The sequence below is a fragment of the Arvicanthis niloticus genome, chromosome 14, assembly GCF_011762505.2.
Source record: "Arvicanthis niloticus isolate mArvNil1 chromosome 14, mArvNil1.pat.X, whole genome shotgun sequence".
Taxonomy (NCBI): domain Eukaryota; kingdom Metazoa; phylum Chordata; class Mammalia; order Rodentia; family Muridae; genus Arvicanthis; species Arvicanthis niloticus.
The window spans coordinates 64,086,224-64,105,323 of NC_047671.1; the positions used below are offsets into that span (position 1 = coordinate 64,086,224).

Below are 19,100 nucleotides of genomic sequence, written 5' to 3' on the forward strand. Positions count from 1 at the left end.
ATGGTCTCCAGACGACCCCTCCTTCAGTTTCTGTCCCACACTTTGTCTCCATATTTGCTCCCTTGGGTATTTTGTTACTCCTAAGTAAGACTTAGGCATCCACACTTGTTCTTCCTTCTTCATGAGCTTCATGTGGTCTGTTAGTTGAATCTTGGCTGTTTCAAGCTTTTGGGCTAATATCCACTTATCAGTAAGTAAATACCACGTGTGGTCTTTTGTGATTGGGTTACCTCACTTAGGATGATATTTTCTAGTTCCATCCATTTACCTAAGAATTTCTCGAATTCATTATTTTTAATAGCTGAGTAATATTCCATTGTGTAAATGTACCACATTTTTTGTATCCATTCCTCTGTTGAAGGACATCTGGGTTCTTTCCAGCTTCTGGCTATTATAAATAGGGCTGCTGTGAACATAGTGGAGCATATGTTCTTGTAAAATGTTGGAGCATGCCTATTTTTATGAGAATCATTTGTGGAATTAAGATTTTGAACAACTTATTGAACATTATTATACTGACCATAATATTTAGCTCCACGTTTCCTGCTACCTATCTAACTTTTATAATAACATCCATGTGGATGCATCTGTGGGTGGGCTTCAGACTTATCCACACTTTTCATGCTTCCAAGCTTCAGGATAACCTAGAAAGCTTCGAACAATGTGATTTTCTGAGCTCAGCTCCTAGAGTTGCTCCATCAATACATTTCAAGCAGGTGTTGAAATCTGTGTATACGCTTAAATAAGTTATATTAATTTATCTCTACTTAGTTTTGCATATGTGCATGTGCATCTAAGAACCCTGCTAAAGAAATCAAAGAAAGAACTCACTGTTTAGAAGTACTATGAATGACGGCAATTCACAAAGGCCGGCCCATGCTGAATGAGAAGCTTCTTTGAGTAAGTAAAGAGTGAATGTGTATATGCATGGGTATGTTTTCACATGTGTGCAGCTACATGTGTGCACATGAGTGTGTATGCATGCAAAGAGTAAAGGTCACCCTCCAGTGTTATTCCTCAGACATTAGTCACATTGGCTTTATTATTTATTTATTTATTTATTTATTTATTTATTCATTTACATATGTGTACATGAGTGCAACATGTATATACATACATGTATAAAAGCCAAAACAAAAAAAAAAGACATCTAATCCCTTCGAACTTGAGTTATAGGTGTCTTCAAAATGTGCAGTTTGCCATGTGGGTATCAGGATTTTCATAGTTACATAGAAAGTGCTCTTAATTGCTGAGCCATCTGTCTGACTCCCTGGTTTCGCTGCCAGTGTGCTTGTAGGCTGTGTATGCACACAACTTGGGTTTTGATACTGTTTTTTTTCACTGACCTTTGAGCTTATCAAACAGGTAAGGCCAGCCGACCAGCAGCCCCACCTTCCCAGTGCTGAGATTATAAGTGTGCCATTGCAAATGCCATTTACATTCGTTCTGGGGCTTTACCGAGCGTCACATGTGCTTGGGAAGCACTTGTGGACTAGACCATCCCCCTCTGCACATTTACAGACACCCCCTTTAAGACAGATTCCTTCCGTTTGCAGAAAAGTTCACGTGAGATTCCTGGGGGTTATTTAACCACTGACAGGAGATGTTTATGAGCAGAAACTGAATGAAATAGAAGATGTTACCTGAAACCATCTCTGTACCTTTTATAAAAACATTAGTCAGCACAATTTGCTCTACAAAGACCTGGAGCTATAACTTAATAACTTCTGAATCTCCATTTCTAGAAATCTGGTTGTCTGAGACAGAGATTCTTCCCAAACAATGTCCGTCTGCTAAACAGGATGCAGAGGGAAAACTGCTTTCAGGTCCAGTTCCTACCATATATACATGTGGTTGCTATTGTGTACTTTTTAAAAGCACAGTCAGAGAGAAGGCTCATCAGGTAAAAGCCCTAACCATATAGGCATGATAACCAAAGACTGACCTTCAGAACCCAAGCAAAAAGCTGGAAAGAATGGGGGCAGAACCTGTAATCCCAACCCTCCTACAGTGAGATGGGAGGTAAACACAGGAGACTCAGGTGAAGGCTGCAAGACCAGCTAGCCTGGAGTATACAGAACAATGGCAGAGACCCTCGATGACTCCCAGTAGTTGTTCTCTGACCTCTACACAGGTGCTGTGTCAGAATGAACACATATATCACACACATATATATGCTAAATTGAAAAAAATAAACCCATGTGCATGCTCATTAAAAACATTAAGTCAAATTGCACTGTACACATAGAATGGAAGATGATATCTTAGGCTCTCTCCAACATGATAACTAAGCATACACTAGAATGGACACCTCAACTCACTATTTGCAGGGGATAAGAATGCAAATTAAATGTGCCTCAGTTACGTGTCTTCAGAATATTTATTAATGAAAATACTTAGATTAAAAACTAAGGGAATTTTTATCAAAATCCACTTAAGAAAACCACAATTGACTTCTTCAAGACTTCACGTGTAATTTTAGACCTAAGATGATTATTCATGCACATGTTATAAACCTTGAAAGTACATTTTAAAAATTTAAGTGCTGATATGCCACTATAATTTTACTTTCAATTTCGTTCACTGGGGGACCATTGCCTTTTCTCACAGGTTTATTAAGTTTTACAGCATATGAGGGTGCCATGGGAAGCAGAGAATTACATTTTCATTTCCTTCTAAGAGAAATAAGAGAAAATCTCTAGTACTTACCTCTCTCCATAAAACCTCTCAAAGAATTTTTCTTTCCAAGGTTCTGTTTTCTTTTCCTTCTCAATTTCTTGCCTTATTCGTAATTGCATTTCTGGGGTAAACTCTCCTAGAAAGAAATTGGCAATAAATTGAATTAAAATGTTCATGTCTTCTGTCAATTTGGAAAGACCACATGCCATTCAGATGAGTAAACTTCACTGGATGTTAAAAGTAAGAAGCGTAATGATCACATTTGTAATATTGCCCCTTTTATGAACATCGCTCAAATGCTCATTTCATGTTAGACCAACTCTAAAACATTTGGCATATGTATTACATACTGTGGGCTGGAAATGAAACTGTACATCTACTGTTCTGGAGGAAATCATCCTGATGGAAGCAGAAGGTGCATAATGGGCTATGAAATATTGTCAGAAGCCCTGTACAGGCCATAAGAATAATATATGCATTGAAAGTAGAGACAGGACAGCACTTAATTTTCCCTAAGTCAATTAAAGAGGATTTCACTTAGGAGTTGACTCTTGAGTTAGCTTTTAAAGGATGATCAGGCTTCTGTAAGTGATTAAATCACAAGGCAGAGAGACATGAATATGCATATTTATGTCCTTTTGAGTGGTCAATTCTTAGCAGAATATAGGATGAAATTAAGTAAGAAAGGAAGGCTAAAGCCAGTTACCCAATGCACACTCTAAAGAGAGATTAGCATTTTCTTCAGGACATAGGAGTACCTCATGGCCTGCCATGAAGGAAGAGCACAGACAGGTAAATAGGCTGGAAAGATAGGCGACAAAGTGGTGGAGAAACCAAAGTTCTCCTGCCTGAAGACTGCCAAACAGCATGGAGAGAAAGATGCAGGTTACAAGTGGGTCAGTAACAGTGGGGATGCTAACAGGTATTAAATTAAAAGTAGAGTCACAGGTACTGTCCAAGTTTTAGAGTCCCCAAGGGTGAGGGTAGGGTAAAAAAAAAGCAGAAGGAAGAAAATAAAAGCAAAGGGGAAATCCCGGGTTTAGTACACACTCTAAATTTGGAATTTAGAGTGTGTAGAACAAGCTAGTGATATTTATCAATGCTGCAAAAAGACCAAGGGTGGAGGGAAGGGATAAGTCAGAACCAGAAGGTTATATATGGTAGCATAGACCTGGGTGGTAAACAAGACTGCTTGGAGAAAATGTACTGTTGGAAAGAAAATGTTATGTTAAAAATGTCATTATTTACTATAAAAAAGCCATGGGAAGACTGTGAGACTACAGGCTTAGGGAATAATCTGATATACTACGACCTCTAAGGCATGTCGTCCAATATAAAATAGGGTTAAAGCAAAAGTGCAAATACAATAAGAATAAATGGCCGTGTGAGGAAAGGAGGTAACCTGTGGGGACTGAGAAGGCATGAGCTGGTCGGATTCACTGGAGGAGAAGCTTGGGTTTGCAACCAGGGCCAGCAACTCAGTGAGGGAAGTCATGTGCTGCACTGGGGTGCTTAATCTATCTAAAACTCTGGGTTGAGTTCAAAGGAAGGAAATGATGACAGGGGCTTTGGGCAAAAGGGGGTCCAAGTTTCCTTAGAATCCAGAGCATGGAAAAACACAATGGTTGAAACTATGTTGTAATTTCAAGGAAATATATTATATATGAAAATGTATATGTAAAGTCTATGGTATATCACAAAAATGTACAGTATTAAAAACGCTCTTCATCATCAAAGAATAAGTTTATTGCTTTAGAAAAGGAGGGAATTAAAAAAACAATACTCTCAAAAGAAAAAAGAAAAAAAACAAGGGGCTACACAGAGAAACCCTGCCTTGAAAACCAAAAAAAAAAAAAAAAAAAAAAAAAAAAAAAAAAAAAAAAAAGAAAAAAAACAGGAGGGGGGAGTTGTACTAAGTGAAAATGTGTCTCAGGAGGGAGTGGGGAAGACCTGGAAATCAGAGAAATATATAAAGCTCAGTACAGCATGTGAAGGTGCACTCCACAGTGTGAACATTCTACAGTGTGTACATACACTACAGTGTTCTACAGTGTCTGTGCTCTACAGTGTATGAGTGTGTTACAGTGCTGTGTGCCCCACAGAGTGTGTGTGCTCTAGCCATGTGTAAACTCTAGCAGTGTGTGTGTTCTCTAACAAAGTGCACCACTGCCATATGGCCTGTGGCATAGTATATACATTCTAACATAGTATGTCTGCTCTAGCACAGTACATGAATTCTAATGTATATATGCTCTAACATAGTTGTGGTGGCTTTACTCTGCTTGGCCCATGGGAAGTGACACTATTAGGAGGTGTGGCCTTGTTGGAGTAGGTGTGGCCTTTTTCAAGGAAGTGCATCATTGTAGCAATGGGCTTTGAGTTCCTATGAAAGAGAGCCTCCTCTTGGCTGCCTGCTTGAAGCCGGTCTCCTTCTGCCTGCCTTCAGATCAAGATGTAGAACTCTCAACTCTTTCTCCAGCACCGTGTCTGCCTGCATGTTGCCAAGCTTCCCACCATGATGATAATGAACTAAACCTTTGAAACTGTAAGCCAGTCTCAATTAAGTCTCCGCCCCCGATGAGAGTTGTTTAGGTTATGATGTCTCACAGCAGTAAGACCCTAACTAGTAAGACAATAGTGCATGCACTGTATCTGAGTGTGTGTGTGTGTGTTGTGTTCCCGCACAGCATGTGTATACTAACATAGGACATGTATTGTAGCAGTATGGGTGGATCTAACATCATACATGGTCTTTAGCAGAGCATACAGACTCAGCCTAGTGTGCTGTATGTAGTAAAACTTGTGTATTGTAGCAGTGTCCAGGTGCTCTCGCAGAGTCTGTACACTCAAATGTAGAACCTGTGTTCTAACACACTGCACATACTCTAGCATGTCACATAATAACAGGAAACTGAAATTTACCTTCTGCCAGTCGCTGTTTCCACCCTTGTGCTGCATATGCAAAGAATTCATTATTTAGAGCTGAAGTACTGAGGCGTAAAATTCCATCACTTCCCATCTAGGAAATAAGCAGACAAAACAATATTCCATCAGAGATAATTCAAAGTAAAAGCATGCAAACGAGAAGCAAAAACCGAGCAGTAGTGTGTGTGTGTGTGTGTGTGTGTGTGTGTGTGTGTGTGTGTGTGTGTGTGTTTGCGCGCATTAAGGGCTGATGTAGGAGGAAGGAAAACAAAAGGAACTCAACAAAAGATGACTCCTGAGTATCAATCACATGTATCCTGCTTGCTGACTTCCAGCACAGACACAATTAGTGCTGTCCCTGACTGTAATTGTGGGCTGACTATAGAAGATAAAAGGATGAAGCAGTGTCAGGCAGCTAAGCATCAAGTAACTGGGTATGAAGAAGGCTGAAAGATGAAGGCTGGGGGAAGGAAATGTGTGCAAAAAGTGGAAATGCTGTGGTGTTAAGAAAAAAAAGATGGGGTCTTTTTGCATCTTGTCAGCACCCATACAAGGAGCAAGCATTTAATTTTATCTAGGTGATAGAACAGGAATCTGTCAAATAATTTGTGTGAGTGTGTGTGTGTGTGTGCACATGTGTGTATATTTCTATGTGTGTATGTGTGTGCATGCACACTCACACAGAGCGTGTTGTATGCATACTTTGGTGTGGATGTAGCAGTCGGTGGCATGCATGGTTGTTTCTCTGCTTCCCCCATGTGGATCCCGGTGCTCAAACCCATGGCATCAACGAGTGTTTTTACTTATGTGAGTATCTTAATATTTATTCTTCTTTCTATACTTTATCTTCAGCCACATAAATGACGAGCATTAAAGAGTTAATGCAATGACTGCATGAATGTAACATCAGATAAATTATCTTTCAGGTGTAAAGAGGAATATGGATTCTGAAGGCACACAGTGTTTGTTCTAGGCTGGATCATGGAAAATCAAACTGAGAGAAGGCAGACATCAGGAATGCTGGGAATGCTTAGACGAGATCCTTATTAGTGTCATCATCCAGAAAGAAACTGGCAGCTACTAAATTAGCCAATGTTCTGAACACATTTCATACAAAATTACATTCACTCATTGTTTGCTCTTTGTTTTTAACACTATTTAACAGATACATTTTAGGTGACCAGTATGAGCTTACATATCCGGTCCTTGTGTGGGTACTAGCAATGAAGAAAAAGTCACGCTCCCTAAGTTCTCAATATATGGTATATGGAGCAAATGATTCTGTTTCTTCTAGAGCCTTTCCATTCATTTGTGTTTTGTGTGCTTGGGGTGATTAATACTAATGGTCACTTTGGTAGACTCTAGAATCACCTGGAACACAAACCTCTGGGCATGCCTGTGAAGGCGCTTCTAGGTTGTGCTAAATTAAAGAAGAAGAGTCATTCTGAAGTGTGTGGAATCAATCACCCATGGGTTGGATCCTCAATGCAAAGAAGAAAATGAGACGTGACTCAACATTCACCCGTCTTCCTCCTAGCTGCAGATACTTTATAGTCAGCTGCCTCATGATGCCACCATCATGATGTCTCTACTATGACTAACTCCGTGCTCAAGCTATGAGCCAAGATAAAGCCTTCCAACCTCAAGCTTATTCTTGTCAGGCATTTGGTTACAGCGATTTTTAAAAGTGTTATGGTAGCCATGATATACCTTTATGTATAGTCTTAACGTTTGTGAAAAATATCCAGCCATTCTGTCTGTTGACTGGATAATTATAGAATATCATTTTCAGAATTCAGTTTAACTACCGACTCACTAGTGCTACTTGGTGATAAGTTTCCAATGGCTAAAGTGCATGGATCAGAGAGCTAAGAGTAAAATTTGCTAGTACCAGGACCCACTTGCCTGTGCTCCAAACTCTATGTTCAATGAGATTAGCAGCCCACCTCCACCCTAGCTGAATCACTTCTGCTAGGACATGTTGTTCATTTTGATTCTACTGTTATTTATGATCATGAATGCCCTGTGCATTGTAGAAAAAAATTAGTAGCATGCCTAATTAGTAGAAGCAAGCCCTCTCAAACACTCCAACACACAGCATCTAAAGGTACTTTGAAATATCTCTAAATGTACTATGGAGGCAAAACCACGTTATCAGGATAAAAATATTCGAATAGCCAAAGCACTGAGTTAAGAACATTATGGTAGCTAAGCTTTGCCTGGATACCTTGCATCTTCTCTCATATGGTGGGATTACAATGCAAAGATCTACACAAATGGGATCATCCAGAGGGAGAGAGCTACTGTTCCACAGAGGGGCAGGCAGGAGAACTCCGGAAACACTGGGCATTCACTGCATATCTCCTGGTACATGCAAAGTAGGATCAGAGCAGTGACTAGGAGCAAGACAGCCATAGGCTCAGACGCCTCAGGAGTGGTGTCTGAGTCCTGCCACCAGATCTACCAGCAGAAAAGCAGGTCTGAGGATAGTCATAAATGGGACTTTAGGAAGGATGGAAGGGATGTCAGACAGAGGTTAAGTCCAGCTAGAGCCGGGCACAGGCTGTAGCTAACCCATAAATTATTGCCTTTGTCCTTTTTTTCTTCTTTCTTTCCTTCTTCCTTTTTCCTTCCTTCCTTCCTTCCTTCCTTCCTTCCTTCCTTCCTTCCTTCCTTCCTTTTTCCTTCCTTCCTTCCTTCCTTCCTTCCTTCCTTCCTTCCTTCCTTCCTTCCTTCCTTCCTTCCTTCTTACCTTCCTTCCTTCCATTTCTTTATTCCTGCTCCAGTAACTTGTGACAGAGTAGTCCTCATGTATGACACTGCAAGTGCTCCAGGAGCTAGAATAACCCCGGAGCTGGGAAGCTGCTCCATTGAGGTCCTGAAGCCCATGCAATGCAAATGAGCTAGGAAAATGATTGCCTGCCCTAGTCCTACCCAAGCCTGTAAAGTCTTGGACTTCTGCTCAAGTTCAGAGATCTGGAAAGCAACCTGCAGGAACAATCTGGGGGATAATTCAGGTAAGACATAAGCCAAAGATTTGTGGCTTAAACCTCTGCCCAGGACTTGCCTACTGAGTGCTTCTCAAGTAAATGTAAAGTTTAGGTTAGTGGCCTCCAGCTTCATGTGTCCCCTTTAATTCACATCTACATTTTATGATGTTTTTCAGCTTGATCCACAATGCAGGGAATCCATGAGGTCCTATTCTAGGTAATAGAAAATTCTCTAAAATGGTGACACCTCAGAAAAGTCTTAAAGATCTATGCCTGCAAAGGTGGTCATATGAATGTGTAAAGATGAAAAGGAAGAGTGGATGTGGAGTCATTATTGAATGGTATTGGAAGAGTTAGGGAACAGATGGTCAAAGGAATATAATTTATGGTGATCTTCAGGGCTGATGAAGGTCTTTGAGGTCAAGGAGGAAAGCATACTGTGAGCATGTCAGAAGGAGATCTAACACTTCCCAGAATCACTCTGGCTGGAGTAGGTTAAAGATGTCCACCCTTGAAGCCAAGCAGAACTTCCATGTATATTGCTAAGTATGTCCAGTGATGTGCCTCTAAGCCTGGGTTGTGGGTAAAGGTTGCAAGAGGTCCTCCATCTGTTGGAGAAAAGCTACTGCACAGAGAGATGAAAATGGAAGCAGGACCTTTGCTTCACAGGTGTATTTAAAATAAATTTAGCAGGAGCAGGTTAAGTTTCCCAAAAAGCAAGGGAACTTGTACAGTGAGGAGTCCATTTATATTAGGCACAGTGTGTAAGGTGTGAAGTGTTCTGTGTTTAGGGACATGCATGGAGTGGTTGCAGCAACAGTCTATGCAATGGAGAGAGTCTCTAGTGTTCTTCATAATGGTTTTTTTGCTATGCATATTTTGGTTAGTGAAAGATTTGAAATTTCTCTCTGGCAACAAATATACAGAATTTCTGTTTTACATATTCCACCAGGCTGGGGGCTTGGTTACTAATTTTAAGACACAAAGAAACAGCAGATCAAGATTAACTCTGACAGATTCCCAAGATCTGAGCACATGAAAATGCAAGTGTGATAAAAACACACAGTAGATCATGGAAGCTAGCCCTGGAGGAAAATCATTTTCTGTTCAAATAGAAAGTACATGAAAATTAAGCTTCCCAACCTATGTGAGACAGCACAATTAAACAGTGTAGCTAAAACAGACTTGAGAAATACATGCCAATAAAACTTTTAAAATACACTATTAATTTTATGGTCTTTAAAAATACTGTCTGAAAGATATAACACTTTAATGAACTAGAACAATAAACATTGCTGAAAGGTTAGTTATTTATTGATGAGCTATAAATTCTGTTTTTTATTAGCCATGATAGAAACATTCATTCTGAAAAATGTTGTCTCATGATGAAATGTCTAGCTAAGCTATTGATCAGCTAGCTGTGCTTCCTTTTAAATTAGCAAGAAAAAAACCCCAAACAAAATAATTTCTCTAGGCAAAATAGTAAGATTAAAGAGAAATGTATTTGTGCACAGATACTGGGCTAACACAAAGATTTAAACTCTTTCTTGATGAGTTTATCATTTGGTTATTAAAACAATTTAACTGGTTGTGTTAGTACATGCCTATAATCACATTATCGTAAGGCAGGAGGATTGCTGTGACTTTTAGGACAGGCTAAGCTACATAGTGGATTTTAGGCCAGCCTGGTCTCCAAAGTGAAAGTGCACTTAAAAATCGAAAAGCAAAGCAAAACAAAATACCCACTCAAAGCAATGAAAAAGACAATCAGGCAGGAATGGATGTATGGCAAGTAGAATTCAAAGCATTAAACAAACACTGCAATGTTATGAAATATTTGAAGTCATGTTTAATAAAATAATCTTTTAAGTTACTTGTGTGGGTGTGAGAGAGAAAGGGGGTTATCATCTCATATAGCCCAGGCTGGCCCCAAACTGTAGCTAATGTTGATCTTAGACTATTGTTCTCCCTCCTTCAACTCCCCTGCAATGACATCATAGACTACGAAACCTAACATATTCTTTCACATTATCTTCTTTATTTCTGTTTTTGTATCTTTTCCAGTTGATTTCCCAACACAGTAAGAACATATATTAGCAGAAGTGGAAGGAGGATACTGGGCATGGAAACTGATTAAGCAACAACATTGCATCTAGAAACACAATCAACTTAGACTTCATTCTACAGAGAGAGGAGAGTTATCCAATGTGAAGCCAAAACCTGATGAAAAGAACCAAGTTAGTAGGTAAGCAGCGTGCTGGTCTCCCTGGAACTCAGTATTAATAAGGAACTAACTGTGGTCACTCAGGGAGGATGTGGGGAACAGCAAGCCAAGGAATAAAAGCAGATGACTGAGCTAGGGAAGGAGGAGAGAGGCAGACCAATATTATGGGCAGCATGGCGGGCAACAGGACCTACTGTACCCTGGACTCCATGAAGCACTTAGAATGCCCACTGACAGAGAAAGCTAGTCAGGATAAAATCCGATATTTCAAAGGAACTGTTCAGACATTTTTTATGTGCAAATACATTAGAGCAGAGCTGACAGCAGTAAAAATAATTTTCATGTGTGAATTTAATTTTTGTCTCTTCATTGTAAAAGTCACAAGAAATATGAAGTTATTTCTAAGAATGCATTTATTTATTTATTTTGATCTATCTAAAATGTTATTTTAACATGTAACTAATTTCAAATATTATTTGTGAGATATTTTATAGTCTCCCTGAAAATTATTTGCTATTCAGTTATACATCGGTTCATGGCCTACACATACACACAAAACAAAGCCTCCACATCTCCAGTTATGGGCAGCTGTGTGACTGGCATTGGCTACTATAATGAACAGTAGCGCTTTAGACAAAGACTACTCAGATTCGCTAATATGTAGCGATTGCTATAATTCATGAGAAACATGATAGGAGCTGGCACTGGATGTGATAAATGGTATAGTCATCTACACCTGTAACCCCACCCACACGCCACCCCACACCCCACCCACACCCCACCCCGCAGACAGAGCGCCACTAGGGCTTGTTGCCAACCTAACTAACCCAGGTTCAGTGAGATGTTTCCAGGATGAAGGACACACACACACACACACACACACACACACACACACACACAGGTGCACACACACACACACACACACACACACACACGTAAAAAGGCTCAGTAGTTAGAAGGCAATTAGATTGGGGATTGTTAATTTTAAACAGTTATGTATGAGACTATCCAAGGAAGATTAAGCACAATAAAAGAGGGTTTCTGAAGAGCACTTATGATAAAAAATGAGGACAGGAAAGGCTGATGGGAGGATGAAACAACGTCAGGGAAGAGCCAGAAAACCAGAGCAAGCAGTATCACAGGTGTACAAGAGGGGAGCATTGGGGAGCATGTGCTAACACAGACGTAAGGGGGAGCGCTGGGGAAGTGATGCTGTATCAAGCACGTGGTAACACCCATCAAACCACTTAGAATTACCTAGGTCAAAATAGTATGCAGATCTCTGAGCAAGCTGTTGCTTTCATTAAAAAATAATCAATATGCTCTTTAGAGGAAAGGCAGCCCAGACAGTGGGACACTAAGCAGGATGCTGATTCTACTACAGGGTCATACTGGAAAGTGACCAGCTCTGATGAGCTGTTGTCACTGACTCCCTTACAGATGATTTGGTCGAGAACTCTGGTGTGAATTAAGTGGGAGCACTCTGTTTTCTCTAAAAAGTGAGTTTTCAGTTTTAAACCCAACCACTCAGTTGGATGTTGTAGACAGCTAGGGAAACTGACTATGTATGTTCAGCTTTCACTTGCAAGAGGGTTTTTTTTTTTTCCTTCAGAATTACATAAAGAGACATAAAAATTATGTTGTTGAAAGACAGAGAGGGAGAATCACTAAAAGAAATAGGATCCAGAAATAGGATAAGAATGTGCTAGAGCATGCTTTGAAAGTGATGTTTGAGAATTATTTTCAAAATTAGACTAAGGCAATATTCCCAAAACCGTGCATTCTAAAACAGCTAATATATTAGATAACTTTAGGTAAATGCATCTAAAAAGAACCCTTTTCTTCCAAAAATACAGTTTGTGCCTACTATTAAATTTCATTTGTTTTTACTATAAGCATTTTGAAATATACTAGAATTTTTTATAAGAACGAATTAGGCACTGTCTACAAAACTTATTGGCTTGTATCCTTTCTCAGAGCAATTATCAATAACTTATGGAACAATTACTCTTTGAGAATACAGTTGGGAAATGACACACAGCTATGCATGAGAAAAGTCAGGAGCAAACCATTTAAGTTTAATGAATATGGCTGTGCTTCATATGAAATCCCTGTTTAACAAATAAATGAAAACATTTTAAGATCTGGACTTGGAATAATTGTTAAGATATTACAAGAATGTCAGGATTTAATAACCAAAGTAATTATATGGACTGAAGCTACACCCCTGTCTACAGAGGCAGTTGATGGTATACAGGACAATATGGAGAGTCACTTTTCTTCAGGAATGTGAGCCCTGATAGGCTGCTCATGCTCTACTGGGCAGCCCAGACTCATGCACATATAGGCTGTAGTAAATGCACTCAGCAGGTTGTACAAAAAGGGAACAGGAAGTTGGGAGGGATGTTAGAGAGAGGGTTGTGGAGGAGATGGAGGGTGGGTTAGGAGGTGGATGGGCTAAAAAGACATTATACGTATGTATGAAATTCTCAACAAATAAATAAAAATACTTAAATTTCATTGCAGGCAATTTAATTATTTTCTATTTTTCCAATCTTTATGTGCACAAGCAGCTTCTTGAAAAATGAAAATTTCATTATACAGACATAAAGACATACAAGAATTTTTTCAAGTTATGTAATTTTCATCCTTTTACCCAATTTAAAAATAATGCACAGAGTCAAACTAAAATGAACAAAAGAGAGACTTTGGAGAGAAAATATTATGAAAAAAATCAACATGTAGATGGAAAAGTGGAAGGCTTTTGTGGCATAATTGTTATGACAGAGATTCAAGGCTGATTTTCATAATAAAGGCCTCCCCTGCTCCGTGCCTAGATGATTTCTTTCCTCCCCATAGCCTGCTGCTCTTGTGATAGGCACTCAACACCAGGAAGAACTCACAAGGTACAAAGTTCAGCAGAGAAGGTTGGAACTAGATCTGTTGTGCCCAGGAGGAGGCCACGTGTCACTTTGAACCAGAAGGAATTCCAGCAGGGGAGAGGGCAGGAGTACAGGGCATCTGATTATTGAGATCTGAATACATGCATTGAAAAGGAGCTCCGAAACAGAAAGAGATCCTCCGGTGGCATAAAGGAAATGAGACTCATGGAACATGATTCTCCTTATAATCAACAACATACATGTGTGCATGCATATTGTATGTACATATGTATGAACTCACATGGCTTATGCATTATGTGGGCATGCATTTATAAGCAGATATTATACACACACACACACCTATGTTTCCCTTTGACAATTCACTTTGTAAACAACTTAAGCACCTTGCTAAAATTATGGCATCCAATCCATGCATTCAACTCTCTTACGATGCTCAGCCAGATGTTGGGCAAGCCATTCCGTAGAACAAGACTTGTAGGATAGTAATTTGTGGCCTCAGTGACCAGGAAAATGAAATGTTTTTCTAACAGAACTATCAAAAGTTTTTCTCATAATTTCAGTTCTAAATTTCAGCACATACATAATGGGGAAATGGTTGTCTGAGGAACATAGAAACTTGCAGAAAATAAACTTGCTTTCCTTGAGCAAAGGAAAAGCTCAAGATTGGGTTGTAAACGGGCTTAGTTACTCAGCATCCACTAGGAAGTTTACATGGGGTTTAGTTACTTTCTACAGCAATATTATCAGAAACAACAAATACTGTCCAGTGACACTGTCCTATACTTGTAATATTCTGAGCCCCCTTTAAATAAATCATCTGCCCTCGATTTGCCACACAGTGTGTGCTGATTTCAACAGTGCCTCAGCAGCCAGTTCAGATGAAAAGTAGCCTGTGGGAGAATCAGTGAAAATAAAAAAAATAAAGACATCTAAAGACATACATAAACCCTCTGGCAGATGAAGCTTTAACCTAAAATTAGAATAGAAAGCTTTGATATTCATGGAACATCTACTCTTGACAAATCTGTAGATAGTTGTTCCTCACACCTTGGGGCCATCTGACAAGCATTTATGAAAAGTGATGTTTTCAAAATGACCAAAAGGAGATAACAAAATCTGAACAAATCTTAGCAAATATGAAAATGTGTACATATAACTTTCTCCTGTTTACTTTTTTGTGACAGGGTCACTTATGGACCCCAGGTTGGTTTTGAATCCTATTTATAACCAAGGATGAACCTGATCCTCCTGCCTTCACCTCCAGACTTCTAAGCTTAGAGGGTTACAATACCACATGTAGCTTGTGCGTAGTGAAAGGCAATATCCATTTTAATTTTTATTCAGTGTTCCCTCTGTGGGAGTAGAAGGGGGGAAAAGCAGACTTCAAACAGTCAGCCGTTAAACTGAACATGAGTGTTCTAGCTGGTGAAACGTAAGCTCATGTTCTCACAGAGATAAAAGAAGGTTATGTTATAATGTAGTGAGAACCAGTGAGTCACTGTTTCTATTTGTAATACTCTGAACAGCTGTGTTTAAGGGACTATCTATTAGTCACTCCTTTCTTTAACAAACACTTCATAAGCATCAACTACGTGCCAGGAACCATGAAATGGACAGACGGCTTCTGTTTTCACAAGAGTCTGGGCCCTGGAGTAGAAGAGGAAAGAATTCCATGCTGGCAATTCAAGAGAAGTCCTTAGAGGAGAATGGATATGAGAAGAAGCTCCTGATGTTGGCTCCACTCTGCCTGTGTTTCCTTCTTTGAGCCTTTAAAACATTTTCTTCCTACTGCATCTGCTTCAGCCTATGCCCAGTTTAATGATATCTCTTTCTCTTTATTGTTCAATAAAACCCAGAACCAATAATAGTAACTGTCATTAATTTAATGCATGCAACAACCCCAGTCTCATTTTGTATTCATGCCTATTACAAAATTCCATACACAGGTAGCTTATAAACAACCAAAATTGATTTCTCTATTTTGGAAGCTAGAGAGTCTAAATACACAGTGTCTGTAGATGTGGGTTCTAGAAAGAACCATTTTTTGGGGGGGGGGATCTTATTTCAGTCAATCTAACTTGATCATCATCCAATCATGCTTCCAAAGGCCACACCTAATGCCATCATCATTGGGGTTGGGATTTCAACATGTATATTATATATGTGTGTATACACATACATACACACACCCAAGCACACACATATTTGATATATACATATATGTTATATAATATAAACGTACAGGAAGGATGCAAACATTCAGTCCAAGCATCAACGCAGGATCTAGTCCCTAAAACGCTTCCTTCTGTATTATACATAAGTGCTCTTTTCAGTTAACATGTAGGTATTATAGATATTCCTTTTGGTTGTGTAGATGGATGTGCAAGGATCTGGGAATGCACAGTCGGGCAGGGCAGGGAGCAAAGGACGCTGGTCATGCAGAGCAAAAATGCAAGTGTGTGACAGCCAAGGGGCAGCATGGCAGCAGAGTCATCCTCACTGCTGCCCTTTCTTTAATCCTTTTTGGCTGGGCATCTGTAGCCCACGAAGCTAATCTCTCCACACTTCAATTCCATCATCAGTAAATTTGAATTACTAGTAATTTACTTCAAAGTTTTAGTGAGAAGTAAATGAATAAATACACACAAAATGCACCAAATAGCACTGGTTTATAGACCATTCTCGGGAAGCTGATGAAGGGCTAATGATATAAAAGCCTCAGGTAAACTGAGACGCTCTGGATAAAGGAGCTGACGTCACTGACCACACCTGTGGACTCTTAGGATCCAGAAAGCCTCTGTCATGGCATCTACCACTTTGCAACTGCAAGGATCTAACTGATGAGCTCTTTTATCTGAACACCTTTTGTCCTATAAAACCCAAGTCCCACATGTGACAACTCCTAAGGAGAGACTGGTACCACTCACTCATTGTCCCGAGTAAAGGGCAGTTTGCTTCCAAAGATGCGGCCTGCTTTCTTTTACTTCTATGTACACCATCAGTCCTGATGTAACCGGTCAGGATTATAATAACTATTTAGTGGGAGGCTAGGCAGGAGAAATATGAATGTGAGGCCATTGGTTACATAATGAGACTTTGTCTCAAATAAATAAATAAATAAATAAATAAATATTAACGAGAGGGTGTGGCAGACCTTCTGTACCATTGTAAAGTGCCTTTAATATAGTAGTTGTCAACCTTTTAATATAATTCCTCTATGTCTGGTGACCCCCCCCGACATAAAATTATTTTAACTGCTACTGTAAGTAAATTCACACTATTAATTGCTTAGGGAGAAGAGAATCCCTTTAAAGTGTTGAGGGTTTCACAGACTCAGGAAAACAATCAGTGCACATCTGATATTGTGTAAGGAACCTAGATTTAGAGTGTGTGTGTGTGTGTGTGTGTGTGTGTGTGTGTGTGTGTAGTAAGAAATCTTAGACAAGTTGGGAAACAGAGGGCAAATACCTGTAATAGAAAAACTGGAGGAAGAACAAAGCAGACAAACTCAGGGGCAGAAGCTCAAGGGGAAAGGAGCTTGTCCGGTAAACCCTACACAGAGGCCTCAGTTCTCCTGGGCCAGAGATACCACAAATTTATTTAAATTAAGCTCTTTTTATTATTTATCTTAATTTTTTTTTTTTTAATCTGGATGCCAAGGAATTTGCTGCTGAGTGTCTATGGCACTCTACAACTAGGCATACTTATGCATAGGTGAAAGTGAAGGATCCACTTACTGGCATATGGTATGATCCCGATCAGGTATTAAATATGGGGAAGAGGGTATGTTTGTGTTTTTTCTGCAGGATGCTGAAGGAGAATGGTGGCTGCCAGAGCAACGGGTGAGACATGCTGATGCCAGAACAAAAAATGATGCTGACCTGTGATCTTGCTGAATGACCTGACAATGGTGACTGGGAAGCTGTACTTGACATATGTTCCTGATCCACCATTGTTTACCTATACCCCTGATAGGACAAGCTGCCTTGCCTCAAGTTTTTAGACCTTATGAAACAGAGAATCAAAAAGAGAAATTATAATGACTTTTGTATTGTTCTTAAATGTGACCAATTATGGACTGGTCTAGAAATCAATCCAATATTGGAAATAGTCTTCATTTGGAAGGCTGGTTCTGAACATTTTCAGAGACACATATGGAAGTTAGCTGCAGTTCTCTATGATATTATGTTAGCAAGAGATAAAGTTGGGGCAGGATCTAGATTTCAAACAGTATTAGTTAGCACATGTGTTCAGGCCCTTTTAATTGTCAAGTTAAAATTACTTTTGTTTCTTCTACAGTATTTAATGTAAGTTGCATCGATTGTACACCTTCTAATTTTGTTTCTGTTTTGAAATCTGGCATGTCTGTTACAGAGGTCTATCAACCAGCTCTTGTTTTAGTGCCCTGAGTATCACAGAACCTTAGTATTCTAAAAATAACTTGCAAGTACTAGAAGACGTAAGTTAGGCTTTAAGCAGAAACAAGAGGGTAGTGGGCTTGATTATTGCTGTTATAACAGCTTTAATTACATTAATTGCTAGCACCACTGCTTCTGCAATTGTTTTGACACAAGAAGTTAAGACAGCTACTCTTGTTAATCATTTAGCAAAAAATGTTACTAATGTGTTAAATATACAAGAGGATTTAGATAGGCATGTGGAAGAATTGATTGATATCCTATCCTATCCAAATTATTGGAAGGAGGTTTAGAATTTAAGTGTAAGGAGCCATCTCAAATGTCATGCCAAATACCATTGGATTCATGTTAGTTCTAAAATTTACAGTGGTAGCCATTATAATTAGGAAAAAGTTTAAAGACACTTGCATAATTTAGCATAATTCTAACACCTCTCTGGAAGTTATAATTTTATATAGTGAGATTATGAATTTCAATAATGCTGCTCTGCTGAGCATTGATGTGGTAGATACTTCTAATAAAATTACACATGGCCTGAGGTCAGTATTTCTATTTTGGTCAAGCTTCAAGAATGGCATATATAGCTTGATCATGCTAGCCCTTTTTGTCCTAGGAATACTTTTATTCCTGCCCATTGTGTTAAATCTTGTCTTTAACAACACCAATAGGTTGGCAGCCAAAGTACGTGGCTTGAACCTGAAAACTCCCAGACAGAGTTATTAAATTAGCAGGCTGGCAAGCCAAGGATGAGTAAGATTCTGCTCAGAGCCTTACCAACCTAAGACAGAAGTACATTGCTTTGGATAATGCATATTCCATAAATAGTAAGAAAGGCACTCTTGTCTGAACAACCTAAGACAGACTCAGTCTTGTTAATTAAATAAAAAAGAGGGTGAGGCAGGGAGCTTTGGGGGCTACTTGGCAAGAATCTGACATGGACCAAGGACAAGGAAATGGGCTA

At 39.3% G+C, this 19,100-nt stretch overlaps 1 protein-coding gene across 1 annotated transcript in view; it reads right to left on the minus strand.

Moving 5' to 3' along the window:
• Asxl3 (ASXL transcriptional regulator 3) overlaps window positions 1–19,100 on the minus strand; it is a 111,702-nt gene that overhangs the window by 18,070 nt on the left and 74,532 nt on the right. The window contains exons 7-8 of the mRNA XM_034518438.2: window positions 5,602–5,698; window positions 2,710–2,815 (exon numbers count right to left, since the gene is read on the minus strand). Coding sequence (XP_034374329.1) covers window positions 2,710–2,815; window positions 5,602–5,698 — 203 coding nt within the window. The remainder of the gene's footprint in view (window positions 1–2,709; window positions 2,816–5,601; window positions 5,699–19,100) is intronic.